Source organism: Molothrus ater, chromosome 9, assembly GCF_012460135.2.
Source record: "Molothrus ater isolate BHLD 08-10-18 breed brown headed cowbird chromosome 9, BPBGC_Mater_1.1, whole genome shotgun sequence".
Taxonomy (NCBI): Eukaryota; Metazoa; Chordata; class Aves; order Passeriformes; family Icteridae; genus Molothrus; species Molothrus ater.
Window position 1 is genome coordinate 30707518 of NC_050486.2, and position 19126 is coordinate 30726643.

A 19126-nucleotide genomic window follows, 5' to 3' on the forward strand; every position below is an offset into this window, starting at 1 on the left:
ACCTGCTCCTGGCAGGATTTGGAAGTTAAGTTTGCCATGATCCAGGACCTGCTACCCGAAATGTGGATCACCTTTTCAGAGCCCTTTAGAGTTCGGAAGGAATTGCAGGAGCGGGGAGAAGGAAGAGCAGCTTTGGCAGTGAAGCCCAGCTGGCCCTGCCTCTTGCCTCGGGCTCTTCCCTGCTCCAGGGGTGCTGCACCAGCATCTCCTGCTGCCATGCAGAGCCCCCCAGCTGCACGAGCACGGCGCTTTCCTCACCAACAGACACAACCAATGGCAACACAGAGCGCTGTGAATCCCGAAATCCAGAGTCCAGCCCTGCAGATTCTCCTTACACAAAATCATTGATTGATTTAAATGGGATTTGAGACTGCGTTAAGAGGAGAAAAACTGGAGGGGTTGGCAGGTTTCCCACGGAACAAACAGAGCCTGCTTGAAATGAGGTATTATTCGGTTTCCTGGCATATTAAATGTGTTAGATATGCAGAAAGGCATAGTGGGGAGAAGCAACTGGGGTTCAAGGAGTTGTCCAACCTGCCCAAGTGCTCATTTAAACACACGCTTTTGTTCCTGAGAAAATTAAATAACTTAAGGTCCTTCTCTCTCCCACTCCAATTTTTATAAAAGTGCCTCATAAGATGTGAAATCATTAATTAAAGAAGATTCCTCAATTATTCTCTCTGACCTGTCACAGTTACTTGTTTAGTCAGCGTTAAGAATTCAGCAACATCTTCAAAGGCTTTCCAAGACACCACCTGTGAACTAATTATGCTGAAGGAGGAAAGATTTGTAAGGAGCTCCAGCTCCTGGCGCTGGCTGACAACACAGATACCAACCGTGGCCCCAATTTTGTAACTTTCTGCAGCTAATTCTACATGCTTGAAGCACTGTCGCTTCAAATTAGGAGAGTAAATCCCCAAATGTGCGGAAAGGGGCTCCAGCAGGGAAATGCACAAATGTGTCACCAGGGCTCTCGAACACGGCGCTGCTTTGCATGAATTAAAAATGTCTTAAATGCTTTGTCCCCTGCTGGGAACTGGGGGGGGCTGCAGAAAGTTCTGCAGGGTTGCTGCAGATTCCTCACTCCCTGCACAGAGTCCCTTCCAAGGCTGGTCCTGGAGGAGGGCCCTGGGGACTCAGGCGGTGCTGATGGGACGCTGACCACCCTGCCAGGATTTTCCTGCATTTCTGGGGAGCCCTGGCCCCAGCTGTCCCCCCTGCAGGCACAGACTGCCTCTCTTGGGGTGCTCTCACAGCCTCTGACCCAACACTGAACCCCACCAAGGGTCTGTGTCGTCCAGCAGCAGGACCTGCTCCAGGGAGCACACCCCCTGAAGCTGCGCTGAAGCGGTGAAGGATGGTGGTAATTAGCTAATTAGCTGCACAGCCTTGATTGAGCAGGAAGGAGGCCGATGCTCTGGTTTCTGACTGATGCGAGACACGAGGCTGAAATGAGCTGCCGCAGCTTTTCCATGGTTGGTATTCCTGCACCAGGGAAGCAGGGCAGGCAGACCCAGAGCACTCCTGGCCAAACCTCCCGGCAGGATTTGAGCAAAGGCAGAAACCCTGGCCCTGCTCGTGGCAGGGGGTGGAACGAGATGATTTTAAGGCCCCTTCCAGCCCAAACCATTCTGTGATTTATGACAAACCTGATTTTGCAGTCATAAGCGGCTGTGGACAGATAACCCAGGTTTTCTGCCACCATCTCCCAGCCCAACCTGCTGCCTTCACTGCTGGTGCTGCAGCACACGAGGGGCTCAGTTCCCAGCACTCTGGGAAGGTTTTCATTGCCTCTGCAGCTGAATAACTTGGTTACAATAGTGCTGGCATTTTCCAGCTATTTACCAGGCTAAAATTAGCCAAGTAGAGGGACTATCACAGTGTTATTTAATTATGGAAGGCAAACAGAACAGTTCATTGCAATGTCACTGCTGCTACCAGGGCTGATTTCCAGGAGGAAAGACTCAATAATAAATTTGCAACCATTTTGAGAACTGTCTTTAAACCCTCCTCCCCTTTTCTGTTGTCTTTCAGCAGAACAGATGTTGGTTTTCAACTGCAAACTGAGCTCAGTGCTTTCCTTGGTAATTTAAAGTGGGATTTGCTCATGTAGTTTATAACTACTGCAACTTTAATGATTCCTAAATTTTCCACTGTTGTGTTCAGAGGTTTTCATATTCTCAATTTCATTTTGCAAAAGGCCCTCTCTATTTAGCACTGTGCTTTCAGAATGAAGAGGGATCATTGTTAGAGGACTCTATTCCTTTCCACTCCCCCATCTCCATGCTGCTCCCAAAAATACACATAATTTTGCTCATTTGGTGCAAATTTCTGCAGACAAGAATTCAAACACTTCTCAAAGCTGTGCTACTTGAACAGCAGTTTTTGAAAGTGAGGAACGACTGTGACTCTGTTGGAGCACTCACTTATGGAGATCAAAGCCAGAAATGTTACTGGAGCCCATTCCAGCTGCAACCAGCTGGCATTATCCCTCCTTCCCTGGACAGAGCTGGAACAGGATCAGGCTGAGGGCCCTTTTTCAGGAATTACAAACCCCAGAGTTGAACACCACCAGAGTGGGGCTCTCCTATCGCCGCTTTGCACGGCCGACACAGCGGCAGCCCCTTCCTTCTTCTCAGCCTCTCTTGGCTCAAAAAATAATTCCCCAGCTTATTTCCAGCTGCTTGGTAGTGCAAAGCAACTGTGGAAAATCCCAAGGACAGGGACTTTAATTGCAGGCACTATCAGCTTTTTGCAGCCCAGTCCCCCCTTCCATGCCGTGGGTTTGGATGGAGATGATGTGCAGAGGTTGTGCTGCAGCTCTGGCTGCAGCCACAGGACAATCTCTGCCCTAGAGGAGATGGAGACAGGGCACAGTCTCTGCCCTAGAGGGGATGGAGAGCTTTGGGAAGCTCCCTGGGGCCTGGGGAAGGCAGGGAGGCAGCACCTCTGCCCCTCAAGTGACACCAGAGCTTGCCCTCCCTAAGCTCTTTAATTAAAGCTCTGCAGATTTCAACACTTGTCTTGCTGCTCCTGTAGGTCTAAGGGTGCTGGAATCCCCTGTGCCTGCTTTCCCTTCTGCAGCCCTTGGTTTAACCTGCCTCACTTGGTTTAATCACCTCACTTCTGTGGCTTTCTGGCACAGTCCTCCCAATCTTTTAATCTCAGTTAGGAAATAAAAGCGCACATCTGGTGAAGGTTTTGCCAGAGGAAAATTCTGCTTGTTTTTTGTCTTGCAGATGGGATATTGGGAAGGAATTGTTCCCTGGCAGGGTGGGCAGGCCCTGGCACAGGTGCCCAGAGCAGCTGGGGCTGCCCCTGGATCCCTGGCAGTGCCCAAGGCCAGGCTGGACACTGGGACACCCTGGGACACCCTGGGACAGTGGGAGGTGTCCCTGCCAGGGCAGGGGTGGCACCGGGGGGCTCTGAGGTCCCTCCCAACCCAAACCATTCCAGGATTCTGTGACCAGCTCCACTGAGGGTGTCCTGCAGCAACAGGAGAGAACAGGGATGCAGCAGGAGCCCTCGGGAGCTGTGAACACCCTCCAGGCACACGCAGAGGGTTCAGCTCCCACCATCCCCTCCTGGCCCTGGCAGTGAAAACACCTCCCAACAGCTCCTGGCTCCGTGCCACGGTCAGCCAGAGACGAGACAGTGAGAAATCTGCACATCCTCAAACCAACATCCACATTGGCCACAACACCAGCGAGGGTTCAGGGGGTGAGGTGGTTCCAGGGCAGGGAACTGCCCACACGGAGCAGTGCCCTGCACAGCCCCACCAGGACACACCCATGGCAGGGACAGGGATGGGGAGAGGCTGCTCCGAACAGGGAGAAAGAGGACAAGACACAAAGGCTGCAGGGAAGACACACCAATGGAAGCACAACGACAGGGACAGCCCAGCACTACCACAACACAGCAGCCCGGGCCAGCCCCGGGCACGGATGGCAATGAGCCCTGCAGGCACCGACCCTCCTCGGGGGATACTGACCTGGGCTTGAGACACGACTAGAGGTAGTAGGCTCAATAATTTCTACAAAAAGGGAAAAGGAAAAAAAAGAAAAAAAAAAAAAAAAGAGAACATTTGGGAGTTAATCACACATGGAAGACAAGTACAGAATGAGACAGCAAACAGTCATGCAAGAGACAGCACAGTTGAACCTGGAGTGGGGCTGGGACAGAGCCCTGTGCTGGAGCTGCACCCAGCACTGCTCTTACCCTCATTCTGGGCACACCATCAGCACCACCACACTCCCACCGGGCCAGGCCTGCTGCCCCTGGGTTCTCCAGCTCCAAAGCACCCACCAGGGAGGCACTGACACCTGGCTAAGGGAAGGGCTGTGTTCACTCCACTGGAGGCAATTTCCTCCCATGAGTATCAGTCAAGGTAACAATTTTGAACAAAGAATGTTTTAAGGCGATAGTTTTGTGCTTCATTGAACTTTTAAGAAGGCATATCTTTTTAATTATTGAAGTCTTTCCAGAAGAGAACATTTCTCAGAAACATCAAACCCATTTGGAAGTTGTTTACTTCCCCCAGGGCAACCAATACAAACAGGCAAAGTTAAGAGAAGACACAGTTCTCCTGCATCCAGCCTAATGAAACAATCACCTGTGGCTTTTCATTATAATTTGACTTTAGAATTCATTATTCTGGGCCTTTTTATTAGCTTTGAATAGCGCTATGCAAAATGAAATACCGGTCCCAATTAATCTTGCACAGAAGCAAGCTCCCATCTCAATGCAGCAATTCAATACTGCTCATAAAAAAGGTTTAACAAAATTACCAAGCTCAAAAGATCATTGACCATATCTTGACTATAACAAGAAACTAATGAAAAAAAATGGGAGCGAGTTGACAAGCAGGGATGTGCAGGGAATGGCTGAGCACACACCAGCTCCTGGCCAATTTTGAGGGGTGTTTTTTTCCACCTAAAATTGCTTTTCAGGTTAATACTGTGCAAACACGAGTCCAAGAGAAATAGCAGACAAATATTTCCCCAAATAAAAAGTTATGAAGTTTCTTTAGCCAACTGCTAAACTTGTGCTAATGCAGATGAATGTTTCCAGCCTTAAAGCCAATTATTCAACACCTTGACAAACACACCGTGGGTGCTGCTGAACCCAAAGCACGTTTTAAAAGTGAAATGGAATTTGAGCTGTGTTACACTTTTAATTGGCATTAAAATCCATGAAGTTGGTGACTCCTTCAGCATGAAAAGGGTTCCAGGTTTCCCACCCCAGTGCAGGGGCAGGAGCAGTGGAAGTGCTGTGGACAGATGGGTCTGTCCCTGATATCCCACATCACTCAGCACAGGGAAAAAGGGAAACTCAACATGAGGAAAAAGGGAAACAGCACAGGGAAAAAGGGAAACAACACAGGGAAAAAGGGAAACTCAGCACAGGGAAAAGGGAAACTCAGCACAGGGAAAAGGGAAACTCAGCACAGGGAAAAAGGGAAACTCAACACAAGGAAAAGGGAAACTCAAAATGAAGGGAAAAGGGAAACTCAAAATGAAGGGAAAAGGGAAACTCAACATGAAGGAAAAGGGAAAGTCAGCATGAGGGAAAAGGAAAATTCCGCATGAGGGGAAAAGGAAACTCAACATGAGGAAGAGGGAAACAGCGCGAGGAAAAAGGGAAACTCAGCACCAGGGAAAAGGGAAACTCAGCACAGCAAATGCTCCCACCCCAAAATGCTCCCCTGGGAAAGGAGGCTGTGCCCCTGCACAGACCAACCCTGCCTTCAGCAGGAGAAACAGGAATTGAGGTCCAACAAGAGACTCAGAGTAAGCAAAAACCTATCAAGATTTCATTGAGTTCGTATTTTAATGGCTGTTTTAAAAGTGTGACAATAATTTGATTTAGTTCTCCTTAACTTCTCCCAGACCTTCATGTTCTGAGCAATTACAGCCTGCTCCTCTCGGATAATCCTCAAACTGGCTCAAATGTGTTGTGAAATGATGACAAAAGTTATTTTTCTGGCTGCCTTAGGTTAACAGCATTTTTTCTTGGGAATTTAGAAGTCAATCCTCGTGACTGTGTCTTGGTAGGAAAGGAGAAGTTCCTCTTGCTGCAGATGAACACCATTCTTTCCAACAATCAGGCAAATTAACACACTCAGTCAGTACAATATTTCATTAAAAAACAAATACCCTCCCCAAACCAGCAGGGGTTGTGCTGGGATCGTGTCTCCCCGGGAAACATCAGATCTAGACTTAATTATAGGTGCTTAAGGTAGCATAAAGTCACAGATTCCTGCCAGCACTGAGGCTGGAAGCGAGGGCGGTGATTTCATGTATTATTCTTGCAAAAAAATCTCATTTTTAAACACATTATTAGATCAAGGCATTGGAGAGACGGATCTATTTCTAGTTTCAAGTTCTGAAACTATTTGCAAATCTTTATTCATGAAAATGTTCAGGTCTATAGAGGGAAAACAAAACCAGCTGGTTCTGCAGGAGCACGCTAGGCTGGTTCATTCAAATTAAAATTTGTTAATGACTCCTCAGGAGCACTGGGAGGCAGGGATGCGTGGGCAAGAGTGGCACTATCTGCACTGCACTTTCCTGGGACCCCCATCCCACGGTGTCAGGACTGCTCACATTTCCAAGAGTGGAGAAGGAATCTCTGCAAGTCTAATGGGAAGCCAGGAGTTTCTGTGCCATTCCCGTGGCTGCACTGGGGGGCTCTCCTGGAGCTGAACTCTGGGGCTTTGGAGGAGCAGCGGGTGCCCAGCAGCTGCTGCTGTGCCCGTGGCAGAGCTGGGGCTGCGTGTGCAGGGGCCCGGGTGCCCTGCAGAGCCACCTCCCGTGGGCACAGCACAGCCAGACCCGGCTCGCTGGCCTAAAGCAGAGCTTGGCGTCAGGCTGGGTTCAAAAACACAGAACAAGGAATGTTCTGGGCACAGGGGTACTGGCACAACAGCCCTGGCTGCCAAACGAACCTGGAGAACTGGGGATTTCTGCCCAGCTCTAAATGCACCAAGCTCCTGACTGACCTCCTGGCCCGAACTCTTCAGTGAAGGGATTTTCCTTCATGTCCAAACTGAACCTGCCCTGGAGCACCAGGGAAATGCTCTGGCAGGTGCTGGTGTGGCAGCCCAGCTCTGCTGCAGCATTCCCCAGCACCTTGTCATGGGAAGAAGTAAAGCCTGCTGTTCTCCTTAAAATCAGTTTTGGTTGGGGGTGCTGAGCTGGATCAAACACTGGAAATGACCCAGACAAGCAGCAGCTGAGAGGCTTTAAATGGAGAGGGAGAATAAACCCCGGGGATTTGCAGCTGCAGCTCTAATCCTGGGAAGGGAAACCTCTGGAGGATGTAAGCACTACAGACAGCTGGGCCAGGGAGGTGAGGGTAAATGTCAAGGACGTTTAGCGCTGCCTTTTACCAAAGGCACGGAGGTTGTATCTAGAAATTCCTTTCTGATCCCAGGCTGGCAGAAAAGAGCTGGCAGAGAGAACCTCTTATCAGAATGGGACACCATCCCATGAAAGGGGAGTACAAGGAGGCAAATTACAGGGAACAAAAGGAATTGGCTGCAAAAAGGCCCCGTCTGGGAAAGCCGGGACAGGAAGGGAACCACCAGAGCAAACCTGAGGGAGGCACTCCCTGCCCCCAGAGACTGCACAGCCACTAAGGCTGGAAGAGACCTCTGAGACCATGAAGTCCAAGTTAGACACCACCATGTCCACCCAACCACACAGTGAGGGAATGAGGTACCCTGAGAGAAATGAGAGCCCCTCTGCTCACACACAGAAATTCAGCACGGACCCAAACCTATTTTTGTCTCAGCTTTATCACAAGCTGAAACCCTGGCATTCTGCATAAAAACATGGAAATGGAAATTGCCAGACCAAAGTTAGAGCAAAATTCAATCAGCTCAGGAGGCTGAGGTCAGAGGGATTTAAATATGTTTGCACATAAAATTGTCAAAACAACAGTAAATTCCCAGGCAGGGGAGGACAGCGGGACTGGAAATTACAGGCGTGCTCCAGGAGGGCAGGACCCACAGCTGCAGCTTCCTGACATCCAAGGCTTGGGAAAAATATGAGCTGCAAGGAGCTATTAGAGGATACAAGCAGGTAAAAACAAGCAAGTAAATAAACCCTGACTTTAAGTTTACCAGGGGCCAATTACTTGTAATTATTTGCCCAGCAAGTCTCCTTGTACGTGGCTAGGAAGGCAGCGATTCCTCAGCCTGTTTGCCACAGCAAAGGGAACAAACTGGGGGCAGATTCCTCCAGAATTCCAGTGGGGATGTGCAGCTCTGCAGCCTGGCTGTGCTCACACTGCTCCTCCCCAGAGCTCCTGAAACAAACCCTGGCTCCTGCGAGGAGGAAACTCGGGTAATTGGGGCAGGGATTACCGAGGGAGCAGAGCACTGTCCATGGCAAAGCACAAATTTCATCCCCCAGAGAGCAGGGAGAGCTCAGCAAAGGGCACAGCAGTGATCTCAGCCTGTGCCACAAGAGGAGAGCCATGGCCCCAGAGACATCCACACCAGGAGCAGCTCCCAGCAGAGCCAGAGCAGCCTGGGCACTGCCCCGGGCATCACAGCTCTTTTCCTTTCCATCCCATTCCATTCCATTCCATTCCATTCCATTCCATTCCATTCCATTCCCATTCCATTCCATTCCATTCCATCCCATCCCATTCCCATTCCATTCCATTCCATCCCATCCCATTCCATTCCATCTCATCTTATCCCATTCCATTCCATTCCATTCCATTCCATTCCATTCCATTCCATTCCATTCCATTCCCATTCCATCCCATTCCATCCCATCCCATCCCATTCCATTCCATTCCATTCCATTCCATTCCATTCCATTCCATTCCATTCCATTCCATCCCATTCCATTCCATTCCATTCCATTCCATCCCATTCCATTCCATCCCATCCCATTCCATTCCATCCCATCCCATTCCAAAGGCCCGTGCCCTTTTCCAGCTCCCTGGAGCCCCCTCCCAGCATCAGCTCAGCACCAGCCCATCCCTGGGACCAGGTCTAGAGTTAAAGCCACCAATATCCCACTTTCTGTTAACAGTGGCACCTTATTTTATCAGTCTGCAGCTGGTCCAAAAGCAAACTGTTGTGTTTGGAGCAATTAAAGCTGCTAGGGGGACGCCAGGTTTTAAAAGTGAAAAATGTGCTTTACTGTGAGTAAAGCCACGCCTAATTTCTGGTTTGGGCAACAGAAGAGCAATGCTGTAATGAAGTCTCGGTGTAATGAACTCTTCTCCGCTTCAGTGGCAGAAAATCCGACCTGTTTTCCAAGGAGCAGAGGCTCTGGAATGTTCCAGAGCTTTCTGCAGCCCCTCACTGGTGACTGTGGTCTCTGCCGCTCGTCAGGGACGTGTCAGGGCAGGTTTAGGGTGGGTACCAGGTGAGGTCCTGGGCCCATTCCCCAGCCTGCCAGAGCCCAGCGGTGCCCAGGGTGGGATTGCTGGGAGGGTCCCAAGGAGAACATTTCCCAGCTGGAGAATACAAAAAGCTTCTTTCATTTCCATCTGCATCAGTGCAATTGTTTGACTTTGATATTTCGACTTGGAGGAATCAATAACTGGACCAAAACACAACTGGCAGTTAAATACCAACTCATTAGTTAATTAAAAAAATGCTCATAACTGCTTCCATTTATGACCTTTGATAATTAACTGGGTTTATTTAAGCTAATCTCCCCCAGGCTTCATCAGCTTTGTTAAAGATTAATGATTTATTGTGAAATCGAGGTCTTTAAGCCCAGGGAAGCCAGAGCCCGTTTGAGTACCACAAAAAATGGAAAAACACTTCATAATAAATCTTTGGGATGGAAACTCTGAGTGGATGGGGCAGAGACGTGACCTTAATTTATTCTGTGTCTTTCTCCCACCCTTAATATTTTGCAATTACAATTAGAGCTTTTCTGCAGGTTTGAGTTATTACACCTTAATTGCCTCGTAATGGTTTATTTTATTTAAATGGTTTATTCTTTTATTACAGAACGATAAATATTTAATAGCTCTACACCGGTGAGACGTTAAAAAAATAATAATTGTGAACTTGAAGTTTGAGGGCTGAAATTGCCAGGGAGTTTTCTCACTCCATCCTCCGGCAGCTCTACACCTCCAGCTGATTGCTTTGCTTGATAGCAGGGGCTTCTCAATAAATATTCAAATATTTCTAAGGCTGTAGAAAACCACATTATTGACAGCTTTTTGTGCCCTGTTGTAAAAAAAGTCCAATGGAAGGCAATTTTTAAGAGCCTCCAGGCTTGTGGATTCCAGCCCCGAGTCCCAGACTTGTTCTCACCTGCCAGCACAATGGGATGGATTTCAAATTTGACTTAAATTCAGATGGAATTTGATTTCCTTATGTAAAGGTAAGGAAAGATACTAAACACATTGTTTTAATGCTCCAGTCTACTAAAAAGCTTTTTTATTTATTTATTTTTAATAAGCTCCAGAGTGAACCATCATGTTTTATGTAGTATGAACGATTTTATAGTGAAAAAAATTAATTTAATTTAATTTAGTTAAATTAAATCAAATTTAATTTAAATATGAAGGGCGGTGTTATATGTGTGTGTGAACCAGCAACAGACAAATTTATATTTTAATTAAAACATTCAAAATAATGTTTTAATTAAAGGTCACACATTTGATTCTCTTGGCAGTAAAAATATTCAGTTTCCTTCCTCACTCTCACAACAATTTCACATCTATAAGACACTGGTATATGCTCAAGGCTTTACCGTTTGCAGGACTGCCTGTATTTTGAATAAATGAATAAATCACGGGACTTTGTCCTCAGCAAATGGATGCTGGCAAAAGCAGCCATTCATTTGCAGGCCACTTTTTTTTTTGAGTATCACAAAATTATACCCACTAATGTGAGGGCACATTTGCATCAGCATTTACAGCACCAAACCATGAAAAACGAAAACATGCAACACAGGAAGAGAAAAAAAAAATCTACTAAATTAACTATGGATTTTGTCAGATTTAAGGAATAAATGTGGGCAGTGAGATCTTTACAGGTTTCAGAAGGCCCCCCAGCACTTGCACCCCACCTTGGTGTTCCTGGAGAGGCTCCTGCCAAGCACAACTCAGAGAAAACCTAAACCAGAGCAGGCCAGGAAGAGAGAAACCCACTGAATTTCACACATTTGGATATGTCTGCGTCACCAGAGGGACATGAAGGACAATGCTTTGATTTAGGTATTCAAGGTACACTGTTCTAAAGGATAAACAATATCTGCGCACTAGTCCTCATTCCCCATTTCAGGTTTTTCCAGGGAAAACTGCTGCTTTAATGATTTTTACAGCTGTTGAGACCATAACAAAATGAAGAAAAAGTGACAAAGTTGACCGTGTCCTTTGAGCTTGGTCTTTCATTCATATGGATAAATGGAAGCTCATGAATAATGCAGACCTGGAAATCTGTTAGCATTTTCCTGCTCAGAAACATATGATTAGCACTGCTCTGACTCCCAGTAATGATATTCCTGTTCTCAGAGGTCACTCTCTAAATCCGCACAACTGTCGGTGTATTTCTGGAGACAAACACGGCAGAGCAGCCCCTGGAGATGCTGCAGCAGGGGACACCTGTGAGGGGCAGGTGCTGGGGCACAGACACTCGTGTGCCACTGCCCAGGGCAGGGCTGGGAGCACCCCCCAGTGCCAAGCCCAGCTGCAGAGGTGACCCAGCAGCTCACTCTGGGCTGGAGGGACTCAAATTCCATCCATTCCCACCCCAGCCATGGCAGGGACGCCTTCCACCATCCCAGGCTGCTCCAAACCCAGTGTCCAGCCTGGCCTTGGGCACTGCAGGGATCCAGGGGCAGCCACAGCTGCTCTGGCAATTCCATCCCAGCCCCTGCCCGCCCTGCCAGGGACAATTCTGCCAAAAGGATACCTTGGTGATAAGGTTTTCTGTTCTGTTTTGGTGTGCAGCTTTTAGCTTTACATTAATGTTACTAGGATCCTTTCACAAAACAATCCTGCTCCAGCTGGAGACTCAAGGACAATCTCTTCAAGCGTCAGGCCCAAAGCAAAAACAACAGCAGGCAGGCAAGCAAGGAGGGTGAAACTTCATCATTTTAAGCTATTAATTGGACAGTTGGCTCCTATATGCAAATGAACTGAAACTTATAAAAATGTGAGATCTCATGGCCAAGCCCACTTTTGTTCCCATTTTGGAGCCACCCAGGCAGAGCCAGGACTGTGGCTCAGGTAAAGCCAGGGTGTGGCCTTCAGAGGCCCTTCCATAAATATCCACTTTATTCCTCTTAACTCCATCTAGCCTCTGTTCCAGCTCCTCAGGGCATCACTGCCCAACGTCCCAGCCATGGGGTCCATGGATTCCCAGCCCTGTTTCCCTCATTTTCCATGGATTCCCAGCACCCTGTCCTCATGATCCATGGATTCCCAGCAGCTCTCCCTCCTGCTCCATGGATTCCCAGCAGCTCTCCCTCATTTTCCATGGATTCCCAGCAGCTCTCCCTCCTGCTCCATGGATTCCCAGCACCCTGTCCTCATTCTCCATGGGTTCCCAGCACCCTGTCCTCATTCTCCATGGATTCCAGCACGTCTCCCTCATGGTCCATGGATTCCCAACACCTCAGCCCCACACTCCCTGCACGGGCCGAACACGTGCCCAGAACTGGAAACTCTTCAAATGCTCTGCTATTTGCTTTCACTGGCACAGCAATTTGTGAATAACTTATTTAGTAATTACTGTGTAATTATAGCTCTGCTGATCCCTGACGAGCCGAAATCCACAGACAATGCCTATCAAATGAATCATTACAATCTCTATAAATTACACGGGAGATGTGCCCATGTCATGATGAGATTCATGAAATGACTACAATTTCTGTGAAAGGAGATTAATTAAGATGGAGTTAGAGTTTAAGAAGGAGCAGATTATCCTGCTGCATGCCCAGCTCTGGGGACACCTCTGGGTGCTGTGTCCAGCTCTGGCTCCTCAGCACAGCAGGGACAGGAGCTCCTGGAGGCTGAGCAAGGGCCTGGAGCATCTCAGGGCCCAGGAAAGGCTGAGGGAGCTGGGGCTGCTCAGCCTGGAGAGGAGCCCCAGCTGAGAGGGACCTCAGCTCTGTCCGTCCTTGTGTGTCCCTGTCTGTCCCTGAGTGTCCCTGAGTGTCCCTGAGTGTCCCCTGTGTGCCCCTGTGTGTCCATGTCTGTCCCTGTGTGTCCCTGTCTGTCCCTGTGTGTCCCTGAGTGTCCCCTGTGTGTCCCCTGTGTGTCCCTGTCTGTCCCTGTGTGTCCCTGAGTGTCCCCTGTGTGCCCCTGTGTGTCCCTGCCTGTCCCTGTGTGTCCCTGTGTGCCCCTGTGTGTCCCTGTGTGCCCCTGTCTGTCCCTGAGTGTCCCCTGTGTGCCCCTGTGTGTCCCCTGCCTGTCCCTGTGTGCCCCTGTCTGTCCCTGTGTGTCCCCTGCCTGTCCCTGTGTGCCCCTGTCTGTCCCTGAGTGTCCCCTGTCTGTCCCTGTGTGTCCCCTGTCTGTCCCTGTGTGTCCCTGTCTGTCCCTGTGTGTCCCTGTGTGTCCCTGAGTGTCCCTGTGTGCCCCTGTGTGTCCCTGTGTGCCCCTGTGTGTCCCTGTCTGTCCCTGTGTGTCCCTGTCTGTCCCTGTGTGTCCCTGCCTGTCCCTGTGTGTCCCTGTCTGTCCCTGTGTGTCCCCTGTCTGTCCCTGTGTGTCCCTGTCTGTCCCTGTGTGTCCCTGCCTGTCCCTGTGTGTCCCTGTGTGCCCCTGTGTGTCCCTGTGTGTCCCTGTCTGTCCCTGAGTGTCCCCTGTGTGCCCCTGTGTGCCCCTGTCTGTCCCTGAGTGTCCCCTGTCTGTCCCTGTGTGTCCCCTGTCTGTCCCTGTGTGTCCCTGTCTGTCCCTGTCTGTCCCTGTGTGTCCCTGAGTGTCCCCTGTGTGCCCCTGTGTGTCCCTGTGTGCCCCTGTGTGTCCCTGTCTGTCCCTGTGTGTCCCTGTCTGTCCCTGTGTGCCCCTGGGTGCAGGGAGGTCAGAGCAGGCCCAGGCTCTGCTCCAGACCCAGCAATGGCAGCAGAGCCACGGGCAGGGACTGAGCCCAGCAATTGTCCCAGCACAGGAGGCAGAGCTTCTGCTCCAGCCCTGAGCAGATTGTGCACAGAGGCTGCGGACTCTCCTCTCTGGGGATATTCCAGAACCATTGGGACACAATCCTGTGCTGGGATGTCCCTGCTGGAGCAGAGAGGTGGCTGCAGAGGAGCCTCTGTGGTCCCAGCCTTGAACTGAAGAATGAATGTGAATTTCCAGGTATGTGACCGTGTTCACTGGGGTCCCAGGATGAGGGAAGAGACTCCATGTTTCAGAAGGCTGATTTATTATTTTATGATATATATTACATTAAAACTATACTAAAAGAGTAGAAGATAGGATTTCATCAGAAGGCTGGCTAAGAATAGAAAAAGAAAGAATGATAACAAAGGCTTGTGACTCAGACAGCCCAAGCCAGCTGGGCTGTGATTGGCCATTAATTAGAAACATCCACATGAGCCCAATCCCAGACCCACCTGTTGCATCCCACAGCAGCAGATAACCATTGTTTGCATTTTGTCCCTGAGGCCTCTCAGCCTCTCAGGAGGGGAAACCCTAAGGAAAGGGTTTTCCATAGAAGATGTCTGTGACACAGGGGCCGTGCAGCGGGGCAGGGAGCAGAGAGGAGCCCAGCAAGGAGCCCTGGTGGGGGTTACTGCAGGGCCAGGGGAGCCCCAGGCAGGCACCGCTGCCTCCTTTGGCACAGCTCTCCTGGAAAACAGAGCAGGGGTGAGCAGAGCCTGGTGGAACCCTCAGGGCAGGGCAGTGCTCTGCAAAAGCACTTCCAAAAGCACAGCTTGGAACCAGGCATCCTTCATACAGCATTCTGCTCTGGCAATAGCAGGAGCCGATTTTTTTAACTCTGTGCTTGATTAAGATGAATAAATTGAATTAGCTTGATGAAGAAGATGAAGAAATGCTCACAACTATCTCTGGCTGTAAAATTACATTTAAAAAACCCAAAAAACCAAGCCCAACAAAACCCACATTTATGTCCCCTTTGATTCAGATAAGCCACAGTTCGATCTTGACCCTGATTTCCCATTCCTGCAGGCATTTCCTCACTACCTGCAGCACCCTGGACAGCTCAGCACCAGCCTCAGAAAAAGGGCTGGCGAAAAACGGACCATTTTTTGCCTAAATTAAAGCTGCTACATCGTCATAGGGTGCAGCCACTCCATGAGATTTGCTCCTTTCTTCCTCACATCCCCAGCAATTTAAAGTTTCTCTTCTTTCCTCTGGAATATAATTTTAACTGAATAAATTAACACAATTTAAATGATCCAGTCCTCATGCTTGCGTTTTATTTTTGAATAAAGTTAGTAAATCCAAATATTGCCAAGCCTAAAAATCTGAATATCAGGGTGATTTATAAGAAATGGTCTCTGCAGGAACAGCGCCTTCCCCCACAGTAAAATTCAGGTTATTTCTCTAGGTGCTTCATGGCAGGACATTTAAAAGTCAGGAAATCAGCTTTGTTACTTTAGATAGGTGGTGGGGAAAAGGAAGTTTCTGAAAAATTCATTACAGGCGCTTTTCTGTGAATAGTTCTGATATCACAAATCAAAGCCTCTGATGCCAGAGGCTTGGAAGAGCCCTGAGAAGAGAAAGCTTTTATGCTCAATTTATTATTGTAAATCCAGTCCAAATCTCCACACATAAACCTGGAGGAGGAATTAAGGCTAGCAGTAATTGAGCTCTTGATTTTCGAGGCTCGTTGAGGCACCTCAGCATTTTGCTGCCTCTGCGGTTCAGCACAGAGGTTAATTAGTGCTTCTAGTGTGGGCTCACTGAAAACCTCTTGTTTTTAAACCTCTGAAGTTATTTTTAGCTTTCTTGCCGCCAGAAAAAAAAAAAAAAAAAAAAGAAAAAAAAGGATTTATTTTTTCCCCCTTCCTCCTTTCATTCAGCTCCCTGAGTGCCCAGACACCCAGGAGCTCCCAGCAGCTCCCAGGGAAGTGCAGTGAAGCTCTGGAATCACCATCTCCCTGCTTTTTCTGGTAATCCCCAAATTACAAACACTTGACTCGGTAGAAGCACGCAAACTTTACAGGTAAATGTTTGGGTTTAAGCAAATGCTTTTGTCAATTAACCCAGAATTTGTCTGGGAAATTATTTCAGTTTTGGCATTTTCCGACCTGTTAGGTTATTTGCTTAAATACCAAAGTCTTGGGTTTAAAATCTATTTTCTGATCTCTCTGAAAACTCAGGATATCCCTGATCAATATCTAATTCCTTTGTAAAGTCCCCCGAGCTTTGCTCAACAACTGGATATGAAAATAAGTTCTGCACTTAATAACCCTCTAATGAAGGAGTGCTTTGCATTGGGTTGAGGATTGGCCTCTGATCAGTGTAAGTGACTCTCTCCTGGGCCTGGGTTATGAGAAAATTTCCTGATGCACCTCCACCAATATTCCAATAACCCACTTTTCCTGCCCAGGAGGGACGGTAATTGCCTCCAGTGCCTTCACCTGGGGACTGTTCCCTCCTCTGTTCCTATCTCCCCTTTCTGAGCCTCCTCCCTCCCTCCTCCCCAGGTTTTGAGGCCAAGCTGAAGTTTGTGTTCCAGACTGTAAAATAAATCTATATCATTATTTATAATGCTATTTATAGCACTTCTTGTCTTCATCCCATTTGTTACACAAGGTATTCTTTGGATTTTCAATTTTTTCTTTTCATTTACTTTGAGGTTTTGTGCTCTGAGAAGGAACTCGAGGTACAGCGAGCTCTGCCCACGGGTGCTTCTGCCACGGGGATTAAATTCCATGGAATGGTTTAATCGTTGCTTGGAGCACACAGTCAGGGACAGGGGGGACTGTGGGGTGTGTGCAGGGCCAGGAGCTGGGTCAGTGATCACTGTGAGCCCCTCCCCACCCAGGACATTCCGGGATTTTATGAGAATTAACCGATACTTGAGATGAAGATTTGGCCACACCTCAACCCCTCTGATTTAACCAGGTGGGCAAGAAGAGGAGTCTGAACCCCCTGAGCTGTGGGCAACTGCACAATTTGTGCATATAAACACAAATGGAACAGACCAGAGCATTGGGGCAACTTCAGCAAGAACCCACAGCAAAGATCCCAGGGCTTCTGTTTGGTTCCTCTTTGATTTTTCCCTGATCCACTCTCAGGCCTTTAAATTTCTGCTACATGTCAAGGAGAAACTTGTGTTCCTGGCCTTGCTCAAACGGGTTATTTCTGCCTCATCCCATCTCAGTCACTTATTGTCATATAATTCATAATAAAGCTCAAGCTGGAAAATGGATTTAGAGAAAATTCCTCCATAACTCTCGGTAATTGTTACCTGGAGCAGCAGTTGGCATCCATATGGAAGGAGCTCAAACCCAACGTTTAACAGAATTGTTATGACTTGCACAAATGGGGGATTTGGCCATTTATCTCACTCTCTGGAATGTGTGAATCCAAGGTGCAGAGCTCCAGCAATGTGCTCTGGAGCAGCCCTGCCAGGGCAGGGGGGCTCTGGCTCAGCTGAGCTGCTGGCCCAGGGCAGAGGGGAGGCCAGGGAGGTTTTCCTGGATGGGAATGCCAGAATCTGGGAATTCTGGGGCAGGCAGGGAGCTCTCAGAGCTGTTTTCCTTTGGGAACAGCAGCGCTCCATCAATCCCTGGGTCTCTGAGGAGGCTTTCTGTGCCTTTACAGCCCTGCTGCTCTGAATTCACCCCCAGCCCTGAGGAACTGGGACTTGTTGGACTCCAAGAGCATTTCACTGCGGAGTGGATGTGTAGTTATGGTATTTTATGGAAAATCCTTTCCTTAGGATTTTTCCTCCTGAGAAGCTGAGAGGCCTCAGGAACAAAATGCAAACAATGGTTATCTGCTGCTGTGGAATGCAACAGGTGGGTCTGGGATTGGGCTCATGTGGTTGTTTCTAATTAATGGCCAATCACAGCCCAGCTGGCTCAGACTCTCTGTCCAAGCCACAAGCCTTTGTTATCATTCTTTGCTATTCTATTCTTAGCCAGCCTTCTGATGAAATCCTTTCTTCTATTCTTTTAGTATAGTTTTAATGTAATATATATCATAAAATAATAAATCAGCCTCCTGAACCATGGAGTCAGATCCTCGTCTCTTCCCTCATCCTGGGACCCCTGTGAGCACCATCACATGGATGCCCTCAGAAAAGCAGGGCACAGAAATGAAATCTCCACCAAAATCCATCTGAAGGGCTCTGAGGGCAGGTCCAACTCATGGCACGTGACCAGGGGGTGCAGCTGGACTCAGGGCACTCCTGGGGACACTCAGGGTTCCTACAGCTTCCACTCCTGGCTGGAAACTGTAGGAACCAAGGGATCACAGAGATCACAGAGACACCAAGGGATCTGCCACGGGCACGAAGAAGCTCCCAAAAGATCTGGGAGCAGAAAGAGAAACCCCAGACTGTGGTTGTGTGTTCAGTCCTGCCCTGAGCTGCATTGCCAGCCAGGGGCTGTTTACAGACCATGAACAGGATGGGGCTGCTGTGGAACTGCCTCGAGCTGTTTGATTTTCCAGCATCAGCCTCATTCCATGGCTCTGACAATGGGAAGATGCCAGCAGCTCACATCCCAGGCAGCAGACACAGAACTCAATGTCACAACTCACTTTATAAGCTCCTTGACCAATCCCACAAAGCAGAAGCACATTGACAGTGTTTATTCTGTATAGTAAATATTCTATATTGACAGCAGTTCCATCCAACCACTACAAGCACAGGTACCTGTGGTTAAACAATGCCTGCTTATTTCAAATACAATACCTGCTTGTGAGCCTTCAAACACAATGCACAGAGCTCCATTATTGAGCTTCAACCTTCCTGATACCTTGCTAGATGAACTTTCTGTAGCTTAGAGAGTTATTCTAGCCAAGTGTTGATACACAGACCATTGTTCTATCTGCCCTTGCTTTTCTACAGTTTAAATGCTTTTTCTGCTGCCCAATCTCATGGCTGCTGGTCAGCTCCAATCCCAGTTCTGCTGTCTCTGGGGCCTGCCTTTTGCAGCTTTCCCAACCCCTCTGGTTCTGGCCCTTCCCAGGCTGAGCAGAGCCTCTCCTCTGGCCAGCC

At 48.6% G+C, this 19126-nt stretch overlaps 1 protein-coding gene across 3 annotated transcripts in view; it reads right to left on the reverse strand.

Annotated features, from left to right (window-relative positions):
* Positions 1–19126, reverse strand: part of NEGR1 (neuronal growth regulator 1) — a 183553-nt gene that overhangs the window by 20747 nt on the left and 143680 nt on the right. The window contains exon 7 of one of the 3 annotated variants that reach the window (XM_036387957.2): positions 3992–4033. The exons of the other annotated variants lie outside the window; for them this stretch is intronic. Coding sequence (XP_036243850.1) covers positions 3992–4033 — 42 coding nt within the window. The remainder of the gene's footprint in view (positions 1–3991; positions 4034–19126) is intronic. 3 annotated transcript variants of the gene reach the window in all.